The sequence below is a fragment of the Leptonotus elevatus genome, chromosome 6 (assembly GCF_054856555.1).
Source record: "Leptonotus elevatus isolate MCC_2025b chromosome 6, RoL_Lele_1.0, whole genome shotgun sequence".
In the NCBI taxonomy this organism is placed as follows: Eukaryota; Metazoa; Chordata; class Actinopteri; order Syngnathiformes; family Syngnathidae; genus Leptonotus; species Leptonotus elevatus.
Window position 1 is genome coordinate 17,755,415 of NC_141244.1, and position 24,103 is coordinate 17,779,517.

Here is a 24,103-nt window from a genome sequence, read left to right on the forward strand (position 1 = left end):
TGCGTTGCAGCATGGCCATTTTTATTCCTTAGCTTTCACTTGAGAGATTTGTCAGTACTCCTTTAGCACAATTTGGAATATGAAAACACTTGCACATGTATGCCCAGTTTAACTTGGTATGGGCTTCAAGATATTCCTTTTAGCAAGCTTGCCAGAAACTATCATGTACTCTAACACAAGCAACCTCGCCTTTTAAACCCACTAAACAAGTTGTATTTTTCTGCTTTAATTGCAGCAAATATTTGTTGAATGCGACGCGAATACTAAAGCTGATTTCCAGCCAATTGGAAGAATTTGCTCGAGTAGACGGGAGTGGCGGTGGTGGGGGTACCAGAAATTTTCAGTAGGAGATGTCGTTGCACAATCTGCAGGGCCAGCGCATCAAAACCTTGCCAAGACTCTCCCTCTCTTAATTCTTTAGTCACACCTTAACGAGCTGTAACAAGACAACGACCTACATAGGTGAGAAGCTGGCACAGCGGTCGGTTGATCTCGACTCCGCCACGCAACGTTGGCAGGAAGGGTAGGTTTGTTTGTTTCATGCACTCAAATCCAGTATCACGACACACCCTGTGACAAGAAGCCTGAAGACTCGTATGGCACTCAAGTCGAGTGCAGGACCTCTGCCAAGGCCCGCGACCAGACATCCTCTTTTCCACAAATTTCATAAACTTGGCCGGAACGTTCAAAGTCCTGATTTCCTGCGCATTCTGACTACAGTCATTTCAGTCAATACTTCATTATAATTATTACTACAACTATTATTGTTATCATCGCCCAAATATGGTCACCCTGATTTAGTCATCATTTACCATATATATGTGAGGAAAAAGGTGAATTCCCCCCCCCCCAAAATCAAAATGTATCCAGACCAATGACAAAATGGGGCCTTGTCAGAGTAAGCCATAAAAACAACAACAACAGTTTCCCTTCCTCCCGAACTGTAATCACACTCTCAACTCTAGTCCAGTGGGCCACATGCAGAGGTGGCCTCAATTTGCACAAGACAATGCAACGCGACCACTACAATCACAACTCGTCTTTGTTTTCCCCCAAAGCAAAGCCACCCCACAGTGTTGTCAGCACAGATAACACATTGAGTGCGGCAACCACAAACACGCAAAGCACTTTTACCGAAAGACAGATAAGCCACACCATCGCGCTGGCTGAAAAACACATCTCGCGGGGATGGAGCTCAGCGGCGAGACAATATGGCACGGACGCACGGTAGTGAAGACGCAGACGTGGACGCAACGAGATGACACCTAAGACGAGAGAGAGAGAGGGAGCGTGCGAGTTGTGTGTGTGTGTGGAGGGAGCGTGCTAGGACGACAGGGAGTGGTAAGTGGTAATTACCTCACTGTAGGTATCTTGATTATTGTTCATCTGGGTTCTGTGTTAATCATTTACCAGGGGAATACAGAGAATTACACACAGAGCCTGTGATGCAATAGTTGAAAAAGATGCATTTGCATGTACACACACACGACTGGAGGAGGAGCAAAGAGAGGCAGACCCTGTAAAAATGTACAGTGGCTATAAAAAGTCCACACACCCCTGCTCAAATGCCAGGTTTTATATATATATATATATATATATATATATATGTAATGTATCTTTCAATTTCTTCATAAGCGCATGTAGTCCAATCTTGCACTTTGTCTAGTTCCAAAAGGAGTCTTTGGCGCAAAACACTGCTAATTACCAAAAGAGGAACACCTCACCTACAGTGAAAACAGAGTGGTGGCATCATATTTTTTTTCTCTCTCTCTCTCTCATGTTTTTATTTAATTTTTTAAAATTATTATTATATTATTTATTTTTAAATAGCTGGTTTTACTAGATTGTATTTGTATGATAGTTATGTAGAGTTGTCATATTCCCTTTATCATAACAGAGAATACAATTCTTTAGCACGATTCTAATGGTACCCAACACAGGAGTGAGCATGGAAAAATCAATGATTTTTTTCCTCATTATTATTAAAAAAAAAATTAAAAAATGCCTTAGATCACAGTTGTCAGAGATCTGTCCTCAAGGGCCTGAGTCCTGCATGTTTTCGAGGTTTCTCTACTCCCAACACACCTGATTCAATGACCAGAAACATCACCAGGCTCCTGCAGAGCTTGCTGATGAGCTTAAATATGAATCAGCTGTGTTGAACGTGGGAAACCTCAAAAACATGCAGAACTTTGACACCACTGCCTTCGATGGTCATTTAGAACCAACACCGCCAGAAAGTTCTTAGTTTAACAATCTGTGTATTATTGTATTTGTAGTTAATTTGCCGAGAGGTCCTAATATTTTGCCCCTCTGTTCAATGCGTTTATTATTGTTGACTTTATTTGACGAATTCTAAAACGACAACCCACGTAAACATCGTTAAATGAATCCCTCTGACAACGTCCATCAATCGTCATCGGATCACATTAGACTGCGCAGGTGTACTTAATGTATATAAATCTGCATAGAAAAGGTCAACCATCTCCCCTGGTAATAGACGCGCGGCTCTGATTTGCGCGTGCACGTGCAGGATGTGATTTAGTTTGGTATTTAAAAGCGGCTCGCTCACACAGGAAGGGAAATGATGCATGCGTTTACACATTAAATTAGACAGTGAAAGGCTAATGAGTTGCGCTTTCAATAAAGAAACAGGAAGGCGGCGGATTGGGCCGAAGTTTGTTGCCGAGAGAGGGGACAAGGGAGTGGGAAATGAGGTGTAAGGCTGCGCAGGATCCCTCAGAAGAGATGATAAAACACTTTTGTCTCCAATTAGGAAGCTGCTGATCCGAAGCTTTACGGCCAGGACCTGGGCAGGAGGGGATTTGAAGACAAGAAGCAGTTCAGGTGACACGAGGGTTAGCCAAGGGGAGACAAATTTGTTCATCACCTTGTTTGAACCAACAACCGCTACGGACCACTTCCATAACACGGCGCTTATGATATTATCCTAACCTTTAACTGCTCCGGGAAGTCCGAAAATAATCTCTCTTCTAATAAAGGAACAATCAGCGTGAGAGAAAAGGCGGCTATAAAATCGACAACGCTCGTAAACCTCGTTCATTAAATCGTAAAAAGAGAAAGAGGCCGACGCTGAGTCTCACGGTTTCTCAGCTCCAATTTTTCAATCAGGAGGGTGGGGGGGGGCTCCGACGTGCGTCACTTTAAAGCGTCTCCGCTTGGCTGCCCGCGCTTCATTAAAACCATAAATCCAGACAGTGACGGAAAGGTGACGGCCAAAGTCTTCCATCACGTGTTTAAAGAGACTGCAGTGGCTCCTGGGCTGCAATATTAAGTGTGTAAAGCATCTTTTTTAATTGTTGCTTCAAGGCTGAGAGCTATTTTGCTTTATAGAATGCATACTCCCCACTAAAAGGCACTCAGCTAATTACTTTTCATGAACTCCCTCCGCAATGCAACTTTACAATTGAAATAACATTTTATTAATGAAATCCAAGTAAATAATTAAACAAACAAACAAACAATGAGTATGAGCATGGGATAGCCATAGCCGACTTTAAGATCATGTTGCATATTGAGCAACGTCGTGGTCATTTCCTTAGCTAATCGTTAACAATTTTGTTGATGATGCAGAATACAACGGAGAAAAGTGCAGTACTTTACTGCAAGCACCAGAGGTGCTGTTGGGTAATTTTCGACTAGTTTGTTGTCTCAAAAAGCGCAACATGACAATAGCCAATTGTTACCAAGCATTTACAAGTAACAAAATAATGTTTTTGGCATTATTGAATACAAATTGAATATGACTAAATAAACTACATTTATGTACCATAAAATCTTACAATAATACATTTTAGACAAAATTATAATGATCCTGGTAATTAAAAATAAAGATATAAATAAATAAATGATAATACGTTGCAATAAAAATTATAATACAAAAAGTAAAAAGTCATGGTATTTTATCCTAAAATATGTCATGTAAATCAAATAGAATTGTGATGGTCCACTTTATGTGGTTAAATAAATTAAAAAATAAAAACTTCTGTTTAGCAATTTTTGTATTTTTAGCAAGACTACACTTTTTTTTTAAATAGCTGAAATGCTGTGTCAAATATTTTGTTTTATTTTATCATAAGGACGTGTACATATAATGTTATTTGGTAGATGGGCTTTCACATGTAAGGTGCTTTTCTACTCAAACTGGTCTCCCAAGGGTTCAGTATCTTGCTCAAGGACACTTGGATATAGGCTGAGGATCAAAACCACAACCTTTGGTTTGGAGACGGCCACTCTACCACCTGAGCCATGCCGTCCCGTGTTTAACATCCCCTCCACGGCATCAACTTTTGAAGTTTTCTTTTGTTGATATTCGTTTCGACGGCCCTGTATTTGTCACCCTTATATTGTCATATAGGACTTTATTCCATCATAGCGAATTGAGCTGGAGTTGCTCAGTGACACGTTTGTCAGTACGTCGAGGTTTCTTGGTCAAGGTTTTCTTCATATTTTTGTATTCTGCATCCTGCCCTGGTCTCTGTTCTTACTTTGGGTTTTGGAATATAAAGCCTCGGTTTTTCAATTTCCTTGTCCTGTCTGCTTTTGGGTCTAAATTCTGTTCCTCGCGTGAAATGTATTGTAACGATACTACTTTGAATGACATTCAATCTACGAACAAAAATGTTATCAAAATGAAAAAATATTTTTAGGATGTAATACATAAGTTTGTGAACGTCACATGACCAAACCCTGTTACACAATATTAATCGTATTAAGACTAGCGGGGGCGCATAAAACACATTGTAAAGATTATTATTTATTTATTTTTTTTACTTGACGTCCCTTTAAAACATAGTTTGACTCTACATTCAATAGCATCCAATACATAGATTATTGAAAAATAATAAGCACCAGCAGGTTTGGTTAGTGGCCTAATGTTCCCCCTATGGTTCCCCGACGCTCATGATGAGACCCGGACTCTTCCTCAGCAGTCCCCACAACAACCCGGGCTTGGCTGGCAGTTTATTGAAAATAGGATATGGGAAAAATGATTGAAGCTCAACTAATCACAGCTCATACATCCATCAGTGGCCAGGAGGGAGCTGTGAAGGATGAAAATGGCGTATAGGAGGCGGGGGAAGAGGGGCGAGGGGGGTGTAAATAGGACGGTAATGAAGAGTGAAGAGAGGAAGAGGAGAGGAGAGAGATGGTGAACCCTGCTTTTAGCTCAGGGAGCAGGGTCACTGGGAATGAGCCACCGGCGCGACGGGGGATTTTTGGCCTTCTGCATGATGGCACCGACCGTGAGTGTGTGGCTCTGTCCGCCTGCCAAAAAACTGAGACCATTCATGTCGGAATCACGCGGGCACAAAGAGGTTCTTAGGCCTCTCAAAGTAAAATAGACTAAAATAGACAACAAGAAAAAAAAAAAGTGGTTGCAAAAGTGTGCACACCCTATTATAACTGATGTGCTTCTGCTCTCACAATCACATTCAAACACATGTTAAATGGGAGTCAACATTTGAAGTGCCTCTGATTAACCCCCAATACAGTTCAGATGTTCTAGTAGGCTTTTTCTCTTTTGTTTGCTTTCTAGCACAACATTCTGTGCCAACACTGACTTGTATTTGGAGCTGTTCATAATTCCCTTCACATTGACTAAGGCCCCAGAGCTACCTGAAGAAAAACAGCCCTCAAGCATGATGCTGCCACCACCATGCTTCACTCAAGGTATGGTCTTTTTTTTTTCCAAACATGCGGGCAAAATGTGTTTGAAATTATTTATCTTTTATATTATATATATTTTCATTTTATTTTCACAAGAACCTGGAATTCCAGGTACCCCACCTATTTATATTTTGTTCCACACTTGCATGATAATTGCACTGATAAAATCATACTTAAACCACTGGTTTAATAACAGTTCCCATTTGTCTTTCCTTGACTTTTTATACTAACAAATCAGAGGTTCCATTGTACAAAATTAGACATTTGCATCCACTTGTACACGCACACCACTAAGCTATGACGGCCAAATCAGACTTCAGAACCACGGCCCTACTTCTGCCTGCAGGTTTCCCCCCCACTTGCACCCTTCAATTACCTCTACGAGGAGCACCTGGATCAGCAGGTGAGCCAAGGTTGGCATTGCTAATGGTCCACCGCCCCCACACACATGAACCGTCACAACCTCCACTTCCCATTTGGGCACACAAAAAACATTCAAGGGCAAAACTACACTATTCAAAAATAATCCATTATTGTAGTCAGGTTAAAAATAAAAGGTGGACAGGTGAAAGCAGGAGGTGAGTCAGAGGTGTGCTGCATGGCAGAGATTCCTTCTACTGACTCATTTATTTACCTATTATAGGTTGTTGAGCAACAGCGCAAGCTCAGACCAGCCAGGCTTGTGCAGAGAAGATATGACAGATATTTGCACCTTAAAAAGGCACTACTGTAATAGGAATAAAGCTTATACGTAAACAAAAACAAGCATTAGTTTTAGTTACCTGCTGTTGGTGGAGTTCCAGTACACTGGGTGCCTTTTGCTCACGACGGCTGAGATGATGTTTAAAAGTAAAAAAGTGGTTTTCCATGCAGGTAAGGTGGCCGGGGTCCAAATGAGGGAGCCCATCACGCGCACGCCTCACCGGGGGCCGCGCACGCAGCACTTCAGAGGTGTAAAAACACAAAACAGGTGAGGAGACCGAACAACTTGACCAGCTAACAGTGGACGTGCGTCATTCTGTGTAAGGTGACTTAAGGGAGTCACTAAATGCTAAGAAGTTTGGCGCCTCCAAAGTGAGGACTTGTTGCTAGTTTATCCAAAATTTTCATTTTCGGCTGGCTCGCTTCCTTAAATAGCAAAAAAAAAAAGTAAAAAGGTGAAGATTATAGTGAGGATGTGACAGAAGGAGGTTTGGTTCAAAAGTGGTTGCACTGGTGTAAGGGGGAGGGTGGAGCCGCTAAGGTTAGGGGGGCGTGTTTGAAAAAAACTTTGGGCCAATCAGGACACAAGGGTGTGGTCATACAAGAGAGCGCCAATTGCTAGTGACGTGCGCCGACTGGTGTAGACAGACAGCAGCAGGTTGACGCCATTCTGCTTTTCCAGGAAATAGTCTCTTCCATTCCTGTGGTGATAAATACTGCGCAAGGTAAATAAATCTCGTAATTTAAGATCGAAATTTGTCATTCAGGGTGTGTCCTCACCTCAAAATGACACATGCTCCTTAAATACGTATTTTAAAAATCCGCATAATAAAAAATAAACATGTTGTTATCTTCTGGTGTGGGGCACATTAGTTTCAGGTGTGCACACCTGTAATGAGAGTCCCGTTGTATTTGTTGCATTAGTTAGGCTTTTTTTGGTTTTGTTTCTCGTTCAAAAAAAGTGGTAGTGGCGGATTAAAATGTATTAATTCATATAAAACCACAATATAGTATTTGTAATATTTATCTAACTGAATTGTTTCTTTTTTATTGTTGTAAATAATGCAAGTGCAAATTTGTCTACACATGAATTCATTTTTTTGTATTGTATTCCAAAATTGGATAATTAAAACTAAATTATTTAATACTTTATCATAAAAATAATACATATTCAAGTCACTGATGTGTAATGGGTGCAGACAACGAGTTCAGTTTTCCCACTGGATGGAAGGAAATTACATAATCACATGAACATTTTAACCACCACTGCTTAGCTCAAGCTATTTGGGATGTATTGACATTTTGTTCATGCTAATTTTATAAAAGTGGCCCTGGTGGAATCCAAATATTACTGATACTGAGGTATTGCTAATGATCGATATCAATGTCATAAAATGGATACATGAGTTATTTTTTTTGCTCCTGTATGCACTGCTACAGTTTTAGTCACCAATAATTTATTCAAACATGTAGGAAATGACCTGTCAGAAAAGAAGGAGCTGCAGTAATGCAAAATGGAAGAGAAACAAAGACATCCTAGCCCGAGGGAGAGTTTACTGGCAAACTTTCCGTTTGGCAGACAACATGAATTTCAGGTAAATAAAACCTGTGAAAATAATATTTTTTGTCATCCTTAATGTTAATGTTATTTTTGGCCATTTGTTGGTTTATTTGTGTTAAATGTGAAACTCTGAACAAAAACGTTTCAGGTTTTTAATTATTAAATAATAAAAATAATTTAAAATGGCACAAAAACACTTAAAGGTCATGAAAATTAATTCAAATTTATTAATTTCATGATGCAGCCACCATAACTATTAAACACATCAATATTGATATTAGCAATACTGGATCAGTATTTACTTGAGAGGCTATCTGATCGATACTGAATCTTGCTGTATTGCACACCACTAATGTCCTTAAAAAGCCTTCACCCCACCCCCCCCCCACCACCTCCCCCCTTGTTTGCCCTATTTTCTGTCAGCACCTGGTTTGTTGCCGTACTGGGTGAGTTAGTCATAAAAAACACATTTTTGAACCAAAACACCTCCTTAAAAAGACATCTGCACTATAACTCAGGGATGGGGAACCTACTGCCCATGGGCCATTTACAGCCCACTCGAGCAATTGAGTCGGACCTCCATATGCAATTCTAAAAACAAATAAAACCTCAGAGGAACTGTTATAAAAAAAAAAAATCCAATAAATAGATTTAGTATGGCTCTCTTGAGGACTTTATAAAAAGTGAAGTGGCCACTGATAGGAAAATGTTTTTCCACTCTTGTGCTTTCTAACTACATAAAGCTGGATTACCAAATGGTGCGTTCAGGTACCCACCACACAAGGTGGTCAAACACAATTGAGCCACAGCAATCTTTTTTGTCCGTTATCTGCACTCCCCTCATTTGTTGTGTGTGTTTATGTGAGATAAGTGTTAATTCCTTGCTTGTCACACACCCCAGGGGAGGGTGTCGGGACAGTAATCACAGCACCACCATCGGTGAAATCCACCAGTGGTCCTCTCTCATTATTGAATTCTCACACTGTGTGTGTTATAGCACCTCTATCGCTCATCGATTGATAGCATTTTATTAGGCGCCTTCTCCCCCTCCTGTTGCTTTATCTATATTCTATCACGCGTGTGTGCGGTCTCATTAGCTCACTTCCTGGAGATCATTAATTTCCCATGATGCCTCAGTGCTCCTATGTGGCTAATTTGTCCCCGCTGGTGAGCAAGCGCTCCCTCAGCAAATACAGTGAGAACCACAGAGGAGGAAAAGGCTCCGCGAGGGGTCTTTTTTTCACTGTGACTGATCTGTCGGACCACATCGCTGCGGTGGATGCCAGGACTCGGTATTTGCATGCACTGCATTGCATTACTTTTAATTGCAGAATGTGCACTTGCAGGTTAATGCATGTCTGCTCATACTTCAAGTTTATTATGTCAAAAAAAAAAGTATTAAATATTAATGACGTTAGAGCAAAGGCCTGTTTTTATGTTGTGTTCCAGAGGCCCAAACTAATTTGGGGAAAGTTGACATTTAAATATGCATACTTTTACTTGGAAGAAGAGACGGAAACGTGAGGTGAAATTTGCAACGCTTCCATCTATCCATTTTCTACTGATTAGTTACTGGAGGCTATCCCAGCAGACTTTGGGACAGAGATGGACGGGTGCACTACGGACTAGTAAACTGGAGAGGGTTTAAAATTTTAGGCCTTTGGCACACTGAGTGATGTGGCCGAACGTGACTGAATCCAGGGACATGCCAGAGGGTGGGGCCAACCTGAAGGGCTAACTAACCTTTAACATTTTCAATTGGTATGCAAGGGAAAAATGAAGCTAACTGTAGTCAAATCTGAAGCACAACCTCTTGACGATGGAGTCTTGCGTCACACAATCTCCAGAGTATATTTTATTTTCAGGTTATTTTGTTAAAAGGGGAAGTCAACTCTAAAATTCTTGGCAATTATATTTGTATTCACTCCCACTAGTCTAATTTAATGGTTAATATCGCGTTAGTGGAATATGTCTTAATCCGCAAAATCCCGTAGTTTTCTATCAATATCAGAAGGCGGCCGTTTTGCCGCTTGCTTTCGAATGACATCACAGTAGCTCAGTTCTCAGGTAACAACCAATCACAGTTCAGCTTCAGAAAACAGGTGAGCTGTGATTGGTGTCTGAGCCCTGAGCAACTGTGATGTCATCTTCATTTATGGCAAAATGGCCGCCGCCAAAAAACCCGCTGGATTTTGCTGCATAACTCCTATTCCACAAATGTAATATTAATTAGAATGTCATGTTTAGACTAGTGAGGTCACATATATTATATTATTGCCAAGAAATGTTGAAGGCTGACTTGCCCTTTAAAGGGATACTTAACTCATTTAGCCATTTTGGGCAATACAATTTTAATATTTTGTCTATAATTTGATAACTTATTTCCATGTACAATGAATAACTTTAAAACACATTTTGCCACTTGCTGTCGACTGAAAATGACATCACACATGCTCATTGCTCAGGTAATGACCAATCGTGGCTTAGTTTGTGGCCAAATGTGTTTTTCAAGGTATTACTGCTGAAAATGGCTAAACGAGTCAAGTGTCCCTTGAGCAACCCTTTTGCTTTTGTTTTAAATACCAACCAGTAAGTGAAGTCAAAGGGAAAGTAAAATGTACATGAACTGAATCCTGGTGTTATGCGCCATATGTCTAAGAGCATTTCTATGTATGACTTTTCCTGGCTGCATTCAACTCAAGTAGCTACAAATTTACATTTATTTTAGCATTGCCAAAACAACACATGCAAAGGACTAGCATAAGTTGGAAGCTGAACCAAGCCAGACTTTTGCAGTTTTACGTGTCTTATAATTAAGCTGTCATACAGTTTGACTGTACATGCACTGTACTGGTATGCTGGCCAAGATTTGTTCTTCTACAAGTCGTGACATGGATACTCGTTATTGTTTCCTGGTGTCCATGAGAATGATTCTTACTTTGACTCTGAATGGACCCGGGTTGGAAACGTGGCGTTATTTACCTCATGGGAGCGCTGATTGAAGTGTGCAGTTATGATGAACTAAGTTAAAAGTGGCTTGATTGCAAAGCGGTGAAGGTGTTTGTTTTTTCCCCTCCATGCTGATTTCCACATTCTAGTCGCAGCTCAACTCCAAATGTGCTGCGTCTACTTGTCTTTCCTTAACGTTTACTTTTTAAAACTTGTCATGCCTCTTTACTGCTTCCAAAATAATTCCTTTCATCCTCCAGCCCATCCATCCATCATGTGTCCTGATTTTGGCTTTCGTTGATCTTTTCAATGGGCAAATATGTTTCCCATCACTTCCTGGCGAGGGATCTTTCAGCCTGCATGTTCTGTCTGAGTGACTCATTAGGATGGAAAGTTTTATTATTGATTTTTGTGCCACGTTTTCATTGTTGTTATGAATGCGCTCAGGGTGTTTCCTGTGGCTTTGTGATATTTTTCAACTTTGAGCTCCACAGTAACAGTAAGATTCTGAGAATACATGTGAGCCAAATTGCTAGTGGTAGATGGGCTGCAGATTTAGTTGTCAACACTTTGGGATTTTCAAACCTTCATTTTTTTTTCATTTCACATAGTTGCAGCAATTACTTGTCAATTGGAATGTTTAGATGTTGTTTGTGTTTTCCCATATTTTACATTTTACTTACCTGTTGGCTGTTGTTCCATTCATTGAGGTGGTGTTTTGTTGTACAGTGGGAGTGGTGTATTCTATGTGGTGAAACCCTTCCCGTTTTCCATAAGTGGCACCCTTGTTACGAGTGCACATCTGCTGCTGAGGCTCAATGATAGAGCCTCTACTTCAGTTAGCTTGGAGTGCTCCCAAATATTCCGTTTACGACTTGTTGCCATAATACATTTGCGGCCATGACACTCCCACTCATTTCCTACCTTTAGTTCCTCCCTCAGGACTCAAATCTTTGAACAAAAAGGTGTCGTACTTCCTTGACACCGATAACCAATCACTTCAATATTTATTAGCAAAAATCTTGGAAACACGTTATGTGTCCACAAAGGGGTGCAAAGTGTGCTGACAGGAGCCAGTGACTCCATGTACCTTATTGTTTTTCTTTTTAGGGTGTTTTGCCAGCTCCTTTAAGATTCTGCTCTCCGTGGCTGCACATTTTGCACATAACAGAAATTGATATTAGTTCTAGGTGAGCTCAGATTGTTGTATTTCTCTTCTTCACCTCTGTATTGATTTGGAGTGACGTCCAATAAAAGGTGACAGATTTTGGAACAAATTTAGCAAAAATTCACAAAAAGTTTGGAATGTCTTTTTCTTTAAAAGAAGGCGATAATACGATGTCACCTACCCAACATTAACCAATGTAAGTTTTCTGTATTGTGTGTTTGTTTTTTGTTATCAAAGCAATGATTTTGAATAATATCCAATGCAAAGTGGGCTCAAAAATCATGTTGTAGACATTCCTGCATGCACTTCCCAATCCCACTTTTAACTTGTGAATTAGTATAGTAAAACAGAATAAATAAATAAAAGTAATTAAGGTAACTCAAGCCAAATGGGATGTTTGTGTTTTGGCCTTGTCTTCTTTAAAAAAACAACAACATTATATTGAAAAAAAAAAGAAGTAGTTAAATTAGAGCAAAAACCCGATTAATTTTTCAATATTTGAAATTCAAAATGGCTGAGCCCAACTGTCATTTTGGTCCTGTTCTTTTGCCATTATTTAAAGGAAGAAGATTTAAACAGGAAGGGGAAAAAACGCTAAAATGCTATTGATTTAAAAATGCATCTGTCTGTGGTACACCCCCCCCCCCCCAGTTACCAGTTAACATTTTCAACTAAAAACATTAAAATGCTATTTATATTATCACAAATTCAAAGCGAGAATGCTATTGACTTTGTGTAACTGTTACTGATCAATATTCCACAGCACCATAGACACTCTAAAGTGCTCAAGCACTTTCTGCATCATTGCACATTCTAAATTGTATCATTGGTCACTTTATCCTTGCTTGACGACTCTCTGCATCATTAGCACAGCTATTATTGGCAGGTACTACAGTATATGTGGTACTGTTACGTCTTTGTTGTCATAGTTGCTTGTTACTAAGGTAGCCACTACGGGAGACAAATTCCTTTTGTGTTTTTGCGTACTTGGGCAATAAAGCTGATTGTGATTTTGAATCAATCACATTTAACATGTAATTATGACATTTTTCAATTGTCCGAGGAAGAACCTGTCTAACTACTCAAAATGGCGGACATCAATCAAGATCAACTGATCACATTGCAACCTTTCAGCATAATGTTTCCTCGTTGAGCTAGCAATCAGATTTTCCTCTGCGCTAACACGAGATTGCCTTGCTGTCATCGGCCAAGTTTTGCTCCGGATTACCCAAGTTTGCTGTCCATTTGTGGACTTTTTTTTTTTGACTTCCTGTCCTCTGCTTGCACTCAGAGGAGTGTTCACAGGATGAAGTGGACTATTTTTCTTGTTTCATTTTTCCCCCTCCATCTTTATGACCCTTCTTTCCTCCATTGCCTCCTCCCCATTGCTCTTGTACAGCCGTGTCAGTAGCCTCTTCATGCTCTTATCTGCACTTATACAGGCTGACACCAAGTCAATTGCAAGGGGCACTAATCAACTACACACACACACAGACACATACTACACCCCCCCCCCCCCCCCCCAATAATCCTGCTATTTTTGGCTTCTTCCTTTGCGGGTGGGCCATATGCGTTCATGATTAAATCACACAATCACTCTGCACCCCCAATGAATGTCATCAAACCTCCATTTTACTTTTATTCCAGTCCCACTCATTTTCTCTTGAAAGTCCTTCATTTGGAGTCCTGGGTGGACTACCTTGAGTCTTTTGTTTCTTCCCCCGTATGCCTTTTTATTCTTGCCACTCATTTACCATTGTGGCACTTTGATGATGCAGTCATCACAATTACTCCTTTTGTATGTAAAAAAAAAAAATGCATTGTGTGTGTCTCTCTCTCTCCCGCTCCCGTAATTACACCTCTAGACTCAAGCAGCGATGGTAAATGCTTTTCTATTCCCATCTCTCCATCACTCTCCCTCAATTTCCATTGCTCCCCATCTTCGTCACCAGGCAAATTACATCTAGGTTGCCATGGCGACGTGTTTATTGAATGCTTTTTTTGATGCACCGTCTTACCTCCCCCATTTCTTGCTTCTTGTATTTCCCCTACTTTTTTAATTGTACAGCTGTACACTGATGTCATCTATCACAACTTTTTTTTTTGGGACTGGTACAAAAAAAATAGAAGACAATCGAGCATGTTAATAGTCTTTATTGTTGTTGTGGAGAAGCACTACATGTAAGTAGATGAAGCAAATAAGGCATCTTATTGATATTGTGTGCTATCTATCACTATTGACTGTGTAAGTAGACCCAGCGGAATACAAGTGAGCAATGCAATTGTGACAAGCGACTTTTCTTTTTATTCTCCGGTGCTGATAAGTGTCAACTATGCTTCTTGTTGTTCAACCTTGTTTGGCTTTTCCTCCCTCTTTGTTCTGCCACAAAGCAGCATGTTTCAGTGTCAAGGTGAAACGATATGAAAACTACATATTCAATCTTTTCATTGATTCATATATTTTTATTTTAAACACACAATGCACTTTCTTTAAAAATTAACTGCAAGCAAACAACATAGTTGCAAACCACACGATTTGTCAGCTTGCTGACAGAGTGGACAATGACAGGATGGACGTTTAATGAGGTCCACTATGCGACTTTCTCTGAGCAACATGTTTCGGTTAGCAAGCTGACTGTGTGCTGTTTAACATATTTCAGATTTCATACGACAGGGTGGACATGGTAAGCTTAACAACAACCAACTATTACGAAACACGTGTTAGTGTTTATGTGTCTAAACCCTGCTTCCGTCAATATGACATCATCTGATGTCATATTGATCACTATCGGAAATTCTCTCTCCTTCCTCAGTTTGTTTGCTTTTGTGCCAGATACCAAGTCAAAGAAAAGTCTTCTATTTTGAGGTACTGTACTACGACGTAGTACTTAATACTAGAAATGAATGCACCCTTAAAACTGCTGGGTCAGAACTAACCCAATTTTGGTCAAAAATTGGACTGACCTATTACTTGGGCAATTTGACCCAATTTTTTGATCATTTAGTTGTTTTGATACAAAACAAAATTGGATAAATTTGACCTAACTTTGGGCTTCAGTTGGGTCAGGGTCAGTCCAATTTTTGACCAAAATTGGGTTGTTTTTGTTTAGAAAATGGACCGACCCGCTATTTGGGTCAATTTGACCCAACTATGGGTTTTGTTGTTTTGATACAAAACAAAATTGGGTTAATTTGACCCAACTTCAACCAAAGTTGGGTCAAAATGACCTAATAGTGTGTCGGTCCAATTTTTGACAAACATTGGGTTATTTTTGACCCAGCAGTTTTAAGGGTGTAATAAACGTAGCATGGTTTAACAAAAACTGTTTAAACCCCAAACACAGAATGTCACAAAGGAACTTAGGAATTTAATAAAATTTTTAACGCTTCGTTATATATGTTAAGAAGGCTTACATGACACTTGAAACCTTGCCTAGTCATAGATTTACTGTGGCAGAAATTTGACGTCGACCAGCGTTTCCTGAACAGATTGTGTTTGACCTTCGATGTTTCACTCTATCTACATGAATGGACAAGGTTGTGTGCTGGTGTTTTTGTGGGGGGGGAAAAATCACACAACTCCTAAAAGAGGATAAAAGATTAATTTATGAGGTGTTCTCTTTATTGTGAGTCACGCGACCCGCAGGCGAACCCCTTGGCAGCCTCCTCAAATGATGAGCAGTTCAAACCTGGCACACTTTATTCGCTACTTTGACTTGTATTAAACTCTTCTCATGTTGGCTGCTCATAAAAGCATTTAGGCAGAAAGTTTGCTCCTTTTTCCAAGATAGCCGAGCATGAAGAGTGAGGTGGCTTGTTGTGGTAAATAGAGATCAAGGCACAACCTTCAATGACTCAATGCTGGCAGGATTCCACAGCCGGAGCCTCGTTCATCTCAAAGTGTCCATCTGGGACGGAGCGGGGGGACAAGAGGGAGGGAGAGAGGATAAATTGTTGAGGTGTTCAGGGTGGGGTGTTTAGAATGACTTTGCACAGAGAGGATAGAGAGGGGGAAACAAAGCACACTGAGAACACAGAGTGATGCAGAGAAGATGCTGCCAAGGATGCACAGTGACTCTCCAAATCATCCACAAATATTAGGTGAGAGGTGAGAGCAAGGTTTCACGTGAGACACAGTAAAAAAAATGGTGGTGGAAAAAAACTTCTCATGTCATAAATGCCATCTTTGACCTATTTGTGATAACATTTGGAAACATGAGGCCTCTTTGACCAAACAGGGGCTTGATCGATTACTACCAAATTTCAAACCCACAAATAAACATATTGTTAAACGATATATCTAATGTGGCATGGGGGGGGGGGGGGGGGGGTTGGGTGGGTCTAAATATGTTCCTCATTAGGATGAGAAATTTTCTTGTTAGAACGAGAAACTTTCTGGAGAAAGTAGTCCATTGGAGGCCCTTTAACTATTTGTATGTATTTCTGAGGGAACATTACCTAATTTGGTAAAATTTTCATCTGGGACTTTATAATAAAAGACTTTGCTGCTTTACTTGCTAGTCTTCTCCAGTGGTAATTTTGTTGCTGAAAAAAATTATTTCAGACGAAAATGAAACGAAAACTAATCGGAAAAAGGAATAAAACATGGGTGGGAGAAAAGAACCACCTAGAAACTGTTCACTGCACTTTATTTAATGTTCAAACATGCTTACATTCATTGTGCAGCTGTAAGATAAATCTCAGGCGATTTTGCACTTTTTAAACTAAGTTTTAAGATAGCACATTATTAACATTTCCAAATGTTTCATTGAAACTAAGTTGAAAATGTTTTCCTTAGGATGAGAAAGTTTCTCGTAACAATGAGATGGTCCAGCAAAGCTTTCAGGACGTGCTCTACACACGAACGAAATGTTTTACACATTTCCACTTACAGTTTTCATAATTTACGACGTGTTGGAATGTTTTCCATTTTCTGGTGTGTACGTGATTGTGGGCTGCAATCAGATGGACATTTGGCAGCCTCAAAGATAGATAATTGTTCCCTCGGGAGATTTCCAAGCATACCCGAGCATTTCAAATTATAGGCTGAGAGATACAAAAAAAAAGCGGACCGCCCCCCCTCTTGTTATCAATGATTTTTGCTGGGAGTTAGCAATGCGGAGTAGCACACAAGCACAAGTGTTTATGTTTGTGAATAAGCAGCTGCCTCACTTTTGTTCTTCCATCACAACCTTTGACAGATTCGCAAATGTAACACACAAACATTCAATTATAGAAAATCTGCTGCTTTATTACAATAATCCAAATGTTTTCGCTGAAATTCACTTCACAGACACTTTCACTTGTTGAAGCGGTCAAAGACGACAACAACAATAAGAAGAAGATTCTTACAAATAATTAGCTCCTGTCTTACTTGCCTCCGTTGAGACACGGCAACAATATAAACTCCCACATGTTGACACGCTGCTTTATGGTTTTGTGATTTGAATTATTAATTGCCATTTATGTTCTCATGGCTGGAGGAGGATGTGGACTTCCAGACTGTTATCTGACTGCCTCGTCTTCCCCTCATCAGGGGCCGGGCTGAAAGTGATATCTCCTAATGATTGCCCTCGCCGTCTTTCAGTAAATGAGCGAAAGTGATCCGGCTCTCTAATGACCAGCGTGAATAATTGCCATCTAAATAAAGGCTCCGTTTGGTGTTTAAAAAAATAATAAAATCTCCTGCTGTGTATCTCGCTATCTATTGCGCTTCTCTTTTCTACACCGGGCTTCTCACCTTATTATTATGTGGACACCATCCCACATCGCCTCTCAGTCTCACATAAAACAAATTTAATAGGATTTTCAACACTATGTTAAAAGGGATTTTACCTCGTTCAAACAGGAGGAGTACAGCGGGAAGTTGTTTTTGGTATCATATTAATTAACTCGACTTTAGACGGTTCAGGCGCCAGAAATGTTGATGTCTGTCGACAGGTCAAGCCTTGTAATAGTGGGAAAATCATATTGAAATTGAAATGAGATTAAACTCTTAATATTAGAAGTAGAGGTGTCACAATTAGTGTGTTAACTTAAAGCTCCTTTAATGCAACTTTTTTTTTTTTAACACGCCCCTTGCCTGGAAAGCCTGTACTGGGGGAATTCCAGTCGCAACACAGAAGACACGTCCACGTCAAAATTTAGTAGTAATAAATGTAATAATAATGCATATATTTGTACAGACTGGGCTCAAGTTATATTTTACAATTTAAAAAATGTGCAGAATTTCACAAGTTACTTCATTAACAACATTAGAAAGCTCTTAATAAGAAAAGAAAAATGCACTGAACTGTCATCCAATTATGCCATCTAGTGGCAGAAAAATGACAATCACAAATCAATATCACACTCGTTTTTTACAGTACAGTCCATCTTTTTAATTTTAACTAAATTTTATGAATTGTTATGAAAATACTGTATTGATTAAAAGATGCAGCCATCTTTCTATTAAACATTTGTTCCTCACTTTTATGCTAAGAGTATGAAAACTCGGGAAAAAAATGTGTACATTTAGAACGGATAAATAATTTGCGATTAATCGTGAGTTAACTATTGAAGTCATGCAATTAGTTACAATTAAAAATTTAATCGTCTGACAATTTATGAAAAATATAGGTAATGTGGAATGAGTGGGTCATTATTTTACTTTGACAATGAATCGATATTATAAATAGTATTTAAACATTTAAAAGTATTTAGAAATGGTTCCGTATAGTATATATAGTCACAGGAGTGTCAAAATGAATAGGAATAAATGTTCTCTTTTATAAATTGCCTTGATAAGACTACATTTGTAAATGTTTTCTTTTATTGATTGTCTTTGTATTTCCTATTAATTTGGCTCTACCTCCATACATGACAGGGACTACACTATCATGTTGCTTTTTTTTGGTAAATTCTCTTGAGGAAATATTGTTCTGTGTCATCGTCAGTTGTTTTTTTTGCTTTCCTCTGATGATTATTATTATTATTTTTATTCTCGTCAGTGTTGACATCTATTACTTCTGTTAGATGCGTCCATGTATTTTTCCTCACCGCAGATCAGAGGGAGCTCAAAGTGACATCCATGTGGGCTCCATCATTTAGCCGGATGAAAGAGCCGCACAGTTCCACCGAGATAAAAGAGAACCAGAATCTTTATTTTATCTATTTATTTGTTTTTGCTTACTGGCCTTCTGCCTTCCTGCACATTCCCTCCTTTTTCACTTGAGTTATTAAAATGCCAACCTTTCCTGCAAGAGGCCATAAATCAAACTAAATATCCAAAGGAAGCGGCGGGATTAAGGGGGGGGGGGGGGGGGGATGAGAAAGTCCAGGATTGGGATTTGAAAAGGGAGCATATCGGCACTAAGAGTTATTCAAATAAGAAGACTTATGAGATGCTTATCAGACTGCTCTGCTGACTGACAGCCAGCCAATTAATTTTAACATGATGTCACTGTATGCAAATTAGTCATTGGTCACTCAAAGGTAATGGATTAATACGTTTATAATGACTGTAAGGATAACCATTGATAGCATTATATAGTTGCTTGTTGGTTCTCGTTGTTGAAATGTTTGTAGTTCCTTTCTGTGATGGAAAATTTTCTCCGCAACATGCTGCTACATGTGATCATGTATATAAAAGCATTTTGTTGGAGCTGGTACTGTATTAACTATAAAGGATGGTTGACAGGATTTTCCTCTTTGCTAGTCCGTTTTATTTATAGTTGCTACCCTGAGTCCCTTTAAATGTCATGTAAAGCCCGTTTCGCTGGCAGAGATGTAAAGAAACTTGGCCTGGCCTTCATCAGTCGACCACATGACACCAAGAATGGAGCCGAGCACGGTTGGGAGCCTCGAGCAGAGGCGACGGAAGCGGGCTGGCCTCCAGCCGGGCGGCAAATGCGCGTTGTTGTCGTTCCTGCAATCCAAACATTCGGTTGCAAAGCCGTCGTCGGGTCTGCCAATTGAATCCCCGAAACTAAACAAGAAACATCAGCGGCTGACAGATGATGAGCCGGTCGATAAGACAGTTACTGCATAGAGTGCGGATCAATACGAAAGCGGAGAGAAAAGATTTTTCCACTAACGCAAAGTAGAAGCAAAAATTGAGTGTGATACATTCTAACAACATTTATAATCTGTAAAAAAAAAAAGTATTTGATAGTTCTTGTGTTGGCCTTCGCTTTACTTGTCAATCTTCAATTACTTGACAGATTACAGGGATGTGTACAGACGCAGCGAGGTTCAGAAGTAGGTTGAAGTTCAGCGAAAGTAAAAATGTAGTATTAGTCATGCAAGAGTTACAGCAATTTAATGAAGAGTCCATAGTGCAAAGGTCACTGCCTCCACCAAACTGTATTTGAAAAATGATGTAGTATGCTTTGGGTCTTTTAAAAGTGGTACTCTGCTTATGATGTGGTGTGCTATGAATCATATTGAAAGTGGTACTTTTCATATAACTGTGGATCCTTTGAAGGCAGAGCTCGGCATAAAGTGACGGAAATTGAATTTTTGTGAAACCTCCTGAAACTGAAAGTATACGCTTCAATCAGTGTGATTGTTTTATTTCAAATCCATTGTGTTGGTGTAAAAGGACAAAATCCTTAATGGAGACCCTGAAAGGCCATGAAGTCAATCAAGCTTGGTTGGTTTTACAGGAATATTTGGACAATATGTTCTATGCAGCCCCACTGGTCTAAATATAGTGTTTTGGTTAATATTGCGTTAGTGGAATATGAGTTAAGCAGCAAAATCCAGACGTTTTTATCAATATCAGCAGGCAGCCATTTTGCTTGGGTCATATATAACACATTATTGTCAAGAAATATTTAACGTCGACTTCCCCTTTAACACACTCTATAATAAACCCACAAATAAGGTGACGTGTAGAAAGTAGGGGGAAAAACAACACATTCTTTTCTTCTATTCAGAGTGCATGACCTTTTTGAGCAAAATACAAATAAAATCCTTGTGAGTTTACACTGCGTGTCCTCCATTATGGGTCACAAGTGAAGTGAAACTTGAACAACCAAAAAGTCTGCTATAAGAACCCAAAAAAAAAAGAATCAACAAAGCGGGATGATGGCCCAATACTTTTGCACAGTCGTCATGATGGAAATCTCTTGGTTGAGCTCAGCGAGAGGTGGGAACTCCCTGAAAATCAATCAATAGTCTTACATTTATGAATTAACTTAATTCATATCCATGCCTAAAGTGCTACACACACTCACCGAGACACACAATCGGATGACACACAGACGACATTAGCTATTCCGCCGCTAATTGCATCACGTACTACATTTCCTGGAGGATTAGTTGAGCCTGAGTGACTCGCATGTGTTGTGTGTCTGCATTCTGTGTGCTCACTGGAACAGTGAACCTGACTATCAATTATTCATCTTGTATGCTACTCAATCAGATACTCGGGAATCCATCTCAACCCCCCCCCCCCCCTTTCTCTCACCTGCAGGGATTACAGGACGGTGGGAGGCGGCGCAGTGGCTCCGCTGTACATCAGCATGCGGCCGTCATGGCGGCAGCCGGCAATTCTTTATCGGGATCAAGAGAGCAGAGGGTGGTGCTCCCGTCCTGCCTTCCACTAGTGAAAAAGGGTAGGAGCAGCGTGATGAGTCGTACTATGACACACTTGAAGTATTATTTATTACAAGCTAAAGAAGCAGACTCCTGCGCTTCCTCAACAAGTGTCACTCGTCTTTTAAAGTACAAAAAAAAAAAAAAAAAAAAGAATCATCAAAGAAACAGCTTGATGCTGAGGGAAATATTTGCTTTCCTGCCAAGAGTTGTATGAGATTGATGCCAGAGGGGAATATGGTAAACATTAGTCAAGCTCCCATCCAGGCGGGACATCGTCTTCCTGCCAGCGCCTCTCAAGTCCACACATTAATGTGTTAGACTTTATTTATTAAACGTGCCTGGCTGAAATATCAGAAGTGTACATTGTTTCATATTTACAGTATTACTTCTGTCACACCTTTTTTGATCACGAGTGTTTTTTGTGTGTGTGTGTTGAAGAAAACGCAAAAGCAGCAATAAAGGTTAGGGCAAGGAAGAATGTTTGGTAACTTAAGTTGAAATGCTTTGCCGTAAGGACGTAAAGGCATGAAATATCTCCCCACCAATCAGAAAAGAAAGATGATCATTTCATAGGTCTAATCAAATATGATGTAAGGAAATAGTTGTGTACTGTAATATTGTTATTAATATAACGGATTGAACAGAAAGTTTAATTTTTGTGCTTGTCAAAATGGTAGACTGGAGTGGAACATTATGAACCACAACTTCAAATCATAATATTCACCTTTTTTTTTTCTTTTTTTTTTGGGGAGTAACACAAAAACTAGTTTCAAGTCTTAATTACAGAACTTCTAAGGTTGGAATTTGACATGCAATATGTTGTATATTAAGTTATTTGATCCGCCAAAATGGGAAACAAGCAAAACCTTAGTTTAGAGAACGTCGACTACACATTTTTGCTTTTTATTTAGCTTTTCTTTTTTTTTCTTCACTGGAAACTGAACTGTCATCATAATTTAAATTTAATTGGTATTAATGCTACTTCTAACTTTTTTTTATTACTCGTATCAAGATGGCCAACATATTACAAATATTACATAAAACATTATAAGGTTAGGGTTGAGTTTTTATTGTGTTACATGCGGTTCGGAATTAAGACCCAAACACAGGTTGGAAACAGAGAGTCTTTGTCTACAAAAGTACAAAGTAACAACAGAGAGGATTTGAATGGCCTCGAAAAAAATACTGACTGCGAAACCTCGATTGAGAGAGCAGGGCTGGATTCCATATGACAGAATAAAGGCCTATATGATCAAATGCGAGTGATTAGACAAACTAATATTGACTAATATCATAGCAACTGATAATATTCGCATTATGAGGGTAATTTGCATAAAACCTAACAAACTAAGAGTGGCTAATACATTATCATCATAAGGGCCATAGCAACTGTATAGCAGCTTCAAAATAAAAGCAAAATGGAGATCAAGCCCATCTGTTGGAATGGATTGTGTTCATTCTCTGAGGTTGCGCTGTATTTATTGTCTGCAGTCCTAATAGCCTTTATAAAACATGCATTTTCATCAAAGTAGTCCATTACTAGTACAGTTTGATATTACTTACAGTTATCTGCTTTTAGATACATAATGCATTAACCTAAACGTTGTCTAGCTCATTATTATTACCCTTTACACACTGTTGCCTTTCCTTCCCTGTCTTGATTAATATCAGCATTTTAGCTGAAAAAATGAGTTTAGGTGGTCTTTTACTATAACCGAAGTGAAGGAGAAAACAAAAGCAGTGTTACAATATTTATAGTAGTTCTTCATTCAGCGCTAGCGAGAAGGGGAAAAGGAGCCCTGCAGCAAAGTCATTCTTTCAGCGAGTCGCATTGAAGTATAAATCTTAGATATGTGAAAGTGACTTTTTCATCTCTGCTCATGCTCAGTTATTTTTTTTTTTCTGTCTTAAATGTCGCATCTCAACCACCCACTAATGGGCACCCCCCCCCCTCTTTTTTTTTCTTCTTCTTGAGTGTATAATTTGAGTCGCTAGCTTGCTTGCACCAGAACACATTGTACCCGGGAGGAATATGACCCCCCCCCCCCCCATGTCCCCCAATGCATGTGTTGCATATTAGAAGTCTTGCAGCTGGCTCGCGTTTAACACACATCAGCATTGTCAAGTTATCATTTCTAGATTGAGCCAATTCCTTTTCCTGCGCATGTGACAGAACATTTTCCCCCTCGTTATTACATTTAATGCAGAGTAAAAACGGCATAAAAAGGCTACAGTAAATCAGCTTAGTGGAGGGGGGGTGCAGCACGGGCGAGGAATCCATTACATTTTGGTACTGATGCGTTTCACCGCAGAAAAAAAAATCATTTTATGACTTTGGCCTTGGCTGTGCTGTGCACAGTGCCCTTCTAAAAAGTAATGAGGCCTAGACCTAAATCATTTAGTTTATTTCTAGAATACATTTTCTAACTGTGAGCCTATCACCTTTTTGCTAT

At 39.5% G+C, this 24,103-nt stretch overlaps 1 protein-coding gene and 1 long non-coding RNA gene across 6 annotated transcripts in view; one reads left to right on the plus strand and one right to left on the minus strand.

Annotated features, from left to right (window-relative positions):
- The window catches only part of efna4 (ephrin A4), a 48,784-nt gene extending 41,900 nt beyond the window's left edge, over positions 1–6,884 (minus strand). For all 4 annotated transcript variants that reach the window (XR_015095444.1, XM_086079418.1, XM_086079417.1 and 1 more), the window contains exon 1: positions 6,471–6,884. Coding sequence is in view for 3 of the 4 variants with exons in the window: in XM_086079418.1 (XP_085935544.1) it covers positions 6,471–6,595 (125 nt within the window). In the remaining variant the exon portion in view is untranslated. The remainder of the gene's footprint in view (positions 1–6,470) is intronic.
- The window catches only part of LOC147172391 (uncharacterized), a 52,791-nt gene extending 30,552 nt beyond the window's left edge, over positions 1–22,239 (plus strand). For both annotated transcript variants that reach the window (XR_015095445.1, XR_015095446.1), the window contains exons 3-6: positions 5,558–5,691; positions 6,562–6,658; positions 7,864–7,985; positions 21,526–22,239. This is a non-coding gene — a long non-coding RNA (uncharacterized LOC147172391). The remainder of the gene's footprint in view (positions 1–5,557; positions 5,692–6,561; positions 6,659–7,863; positions 7,986–21,525) is intronic.
- Positions 22,240–24,103: the final 1,864 nt, after the last annotated feature.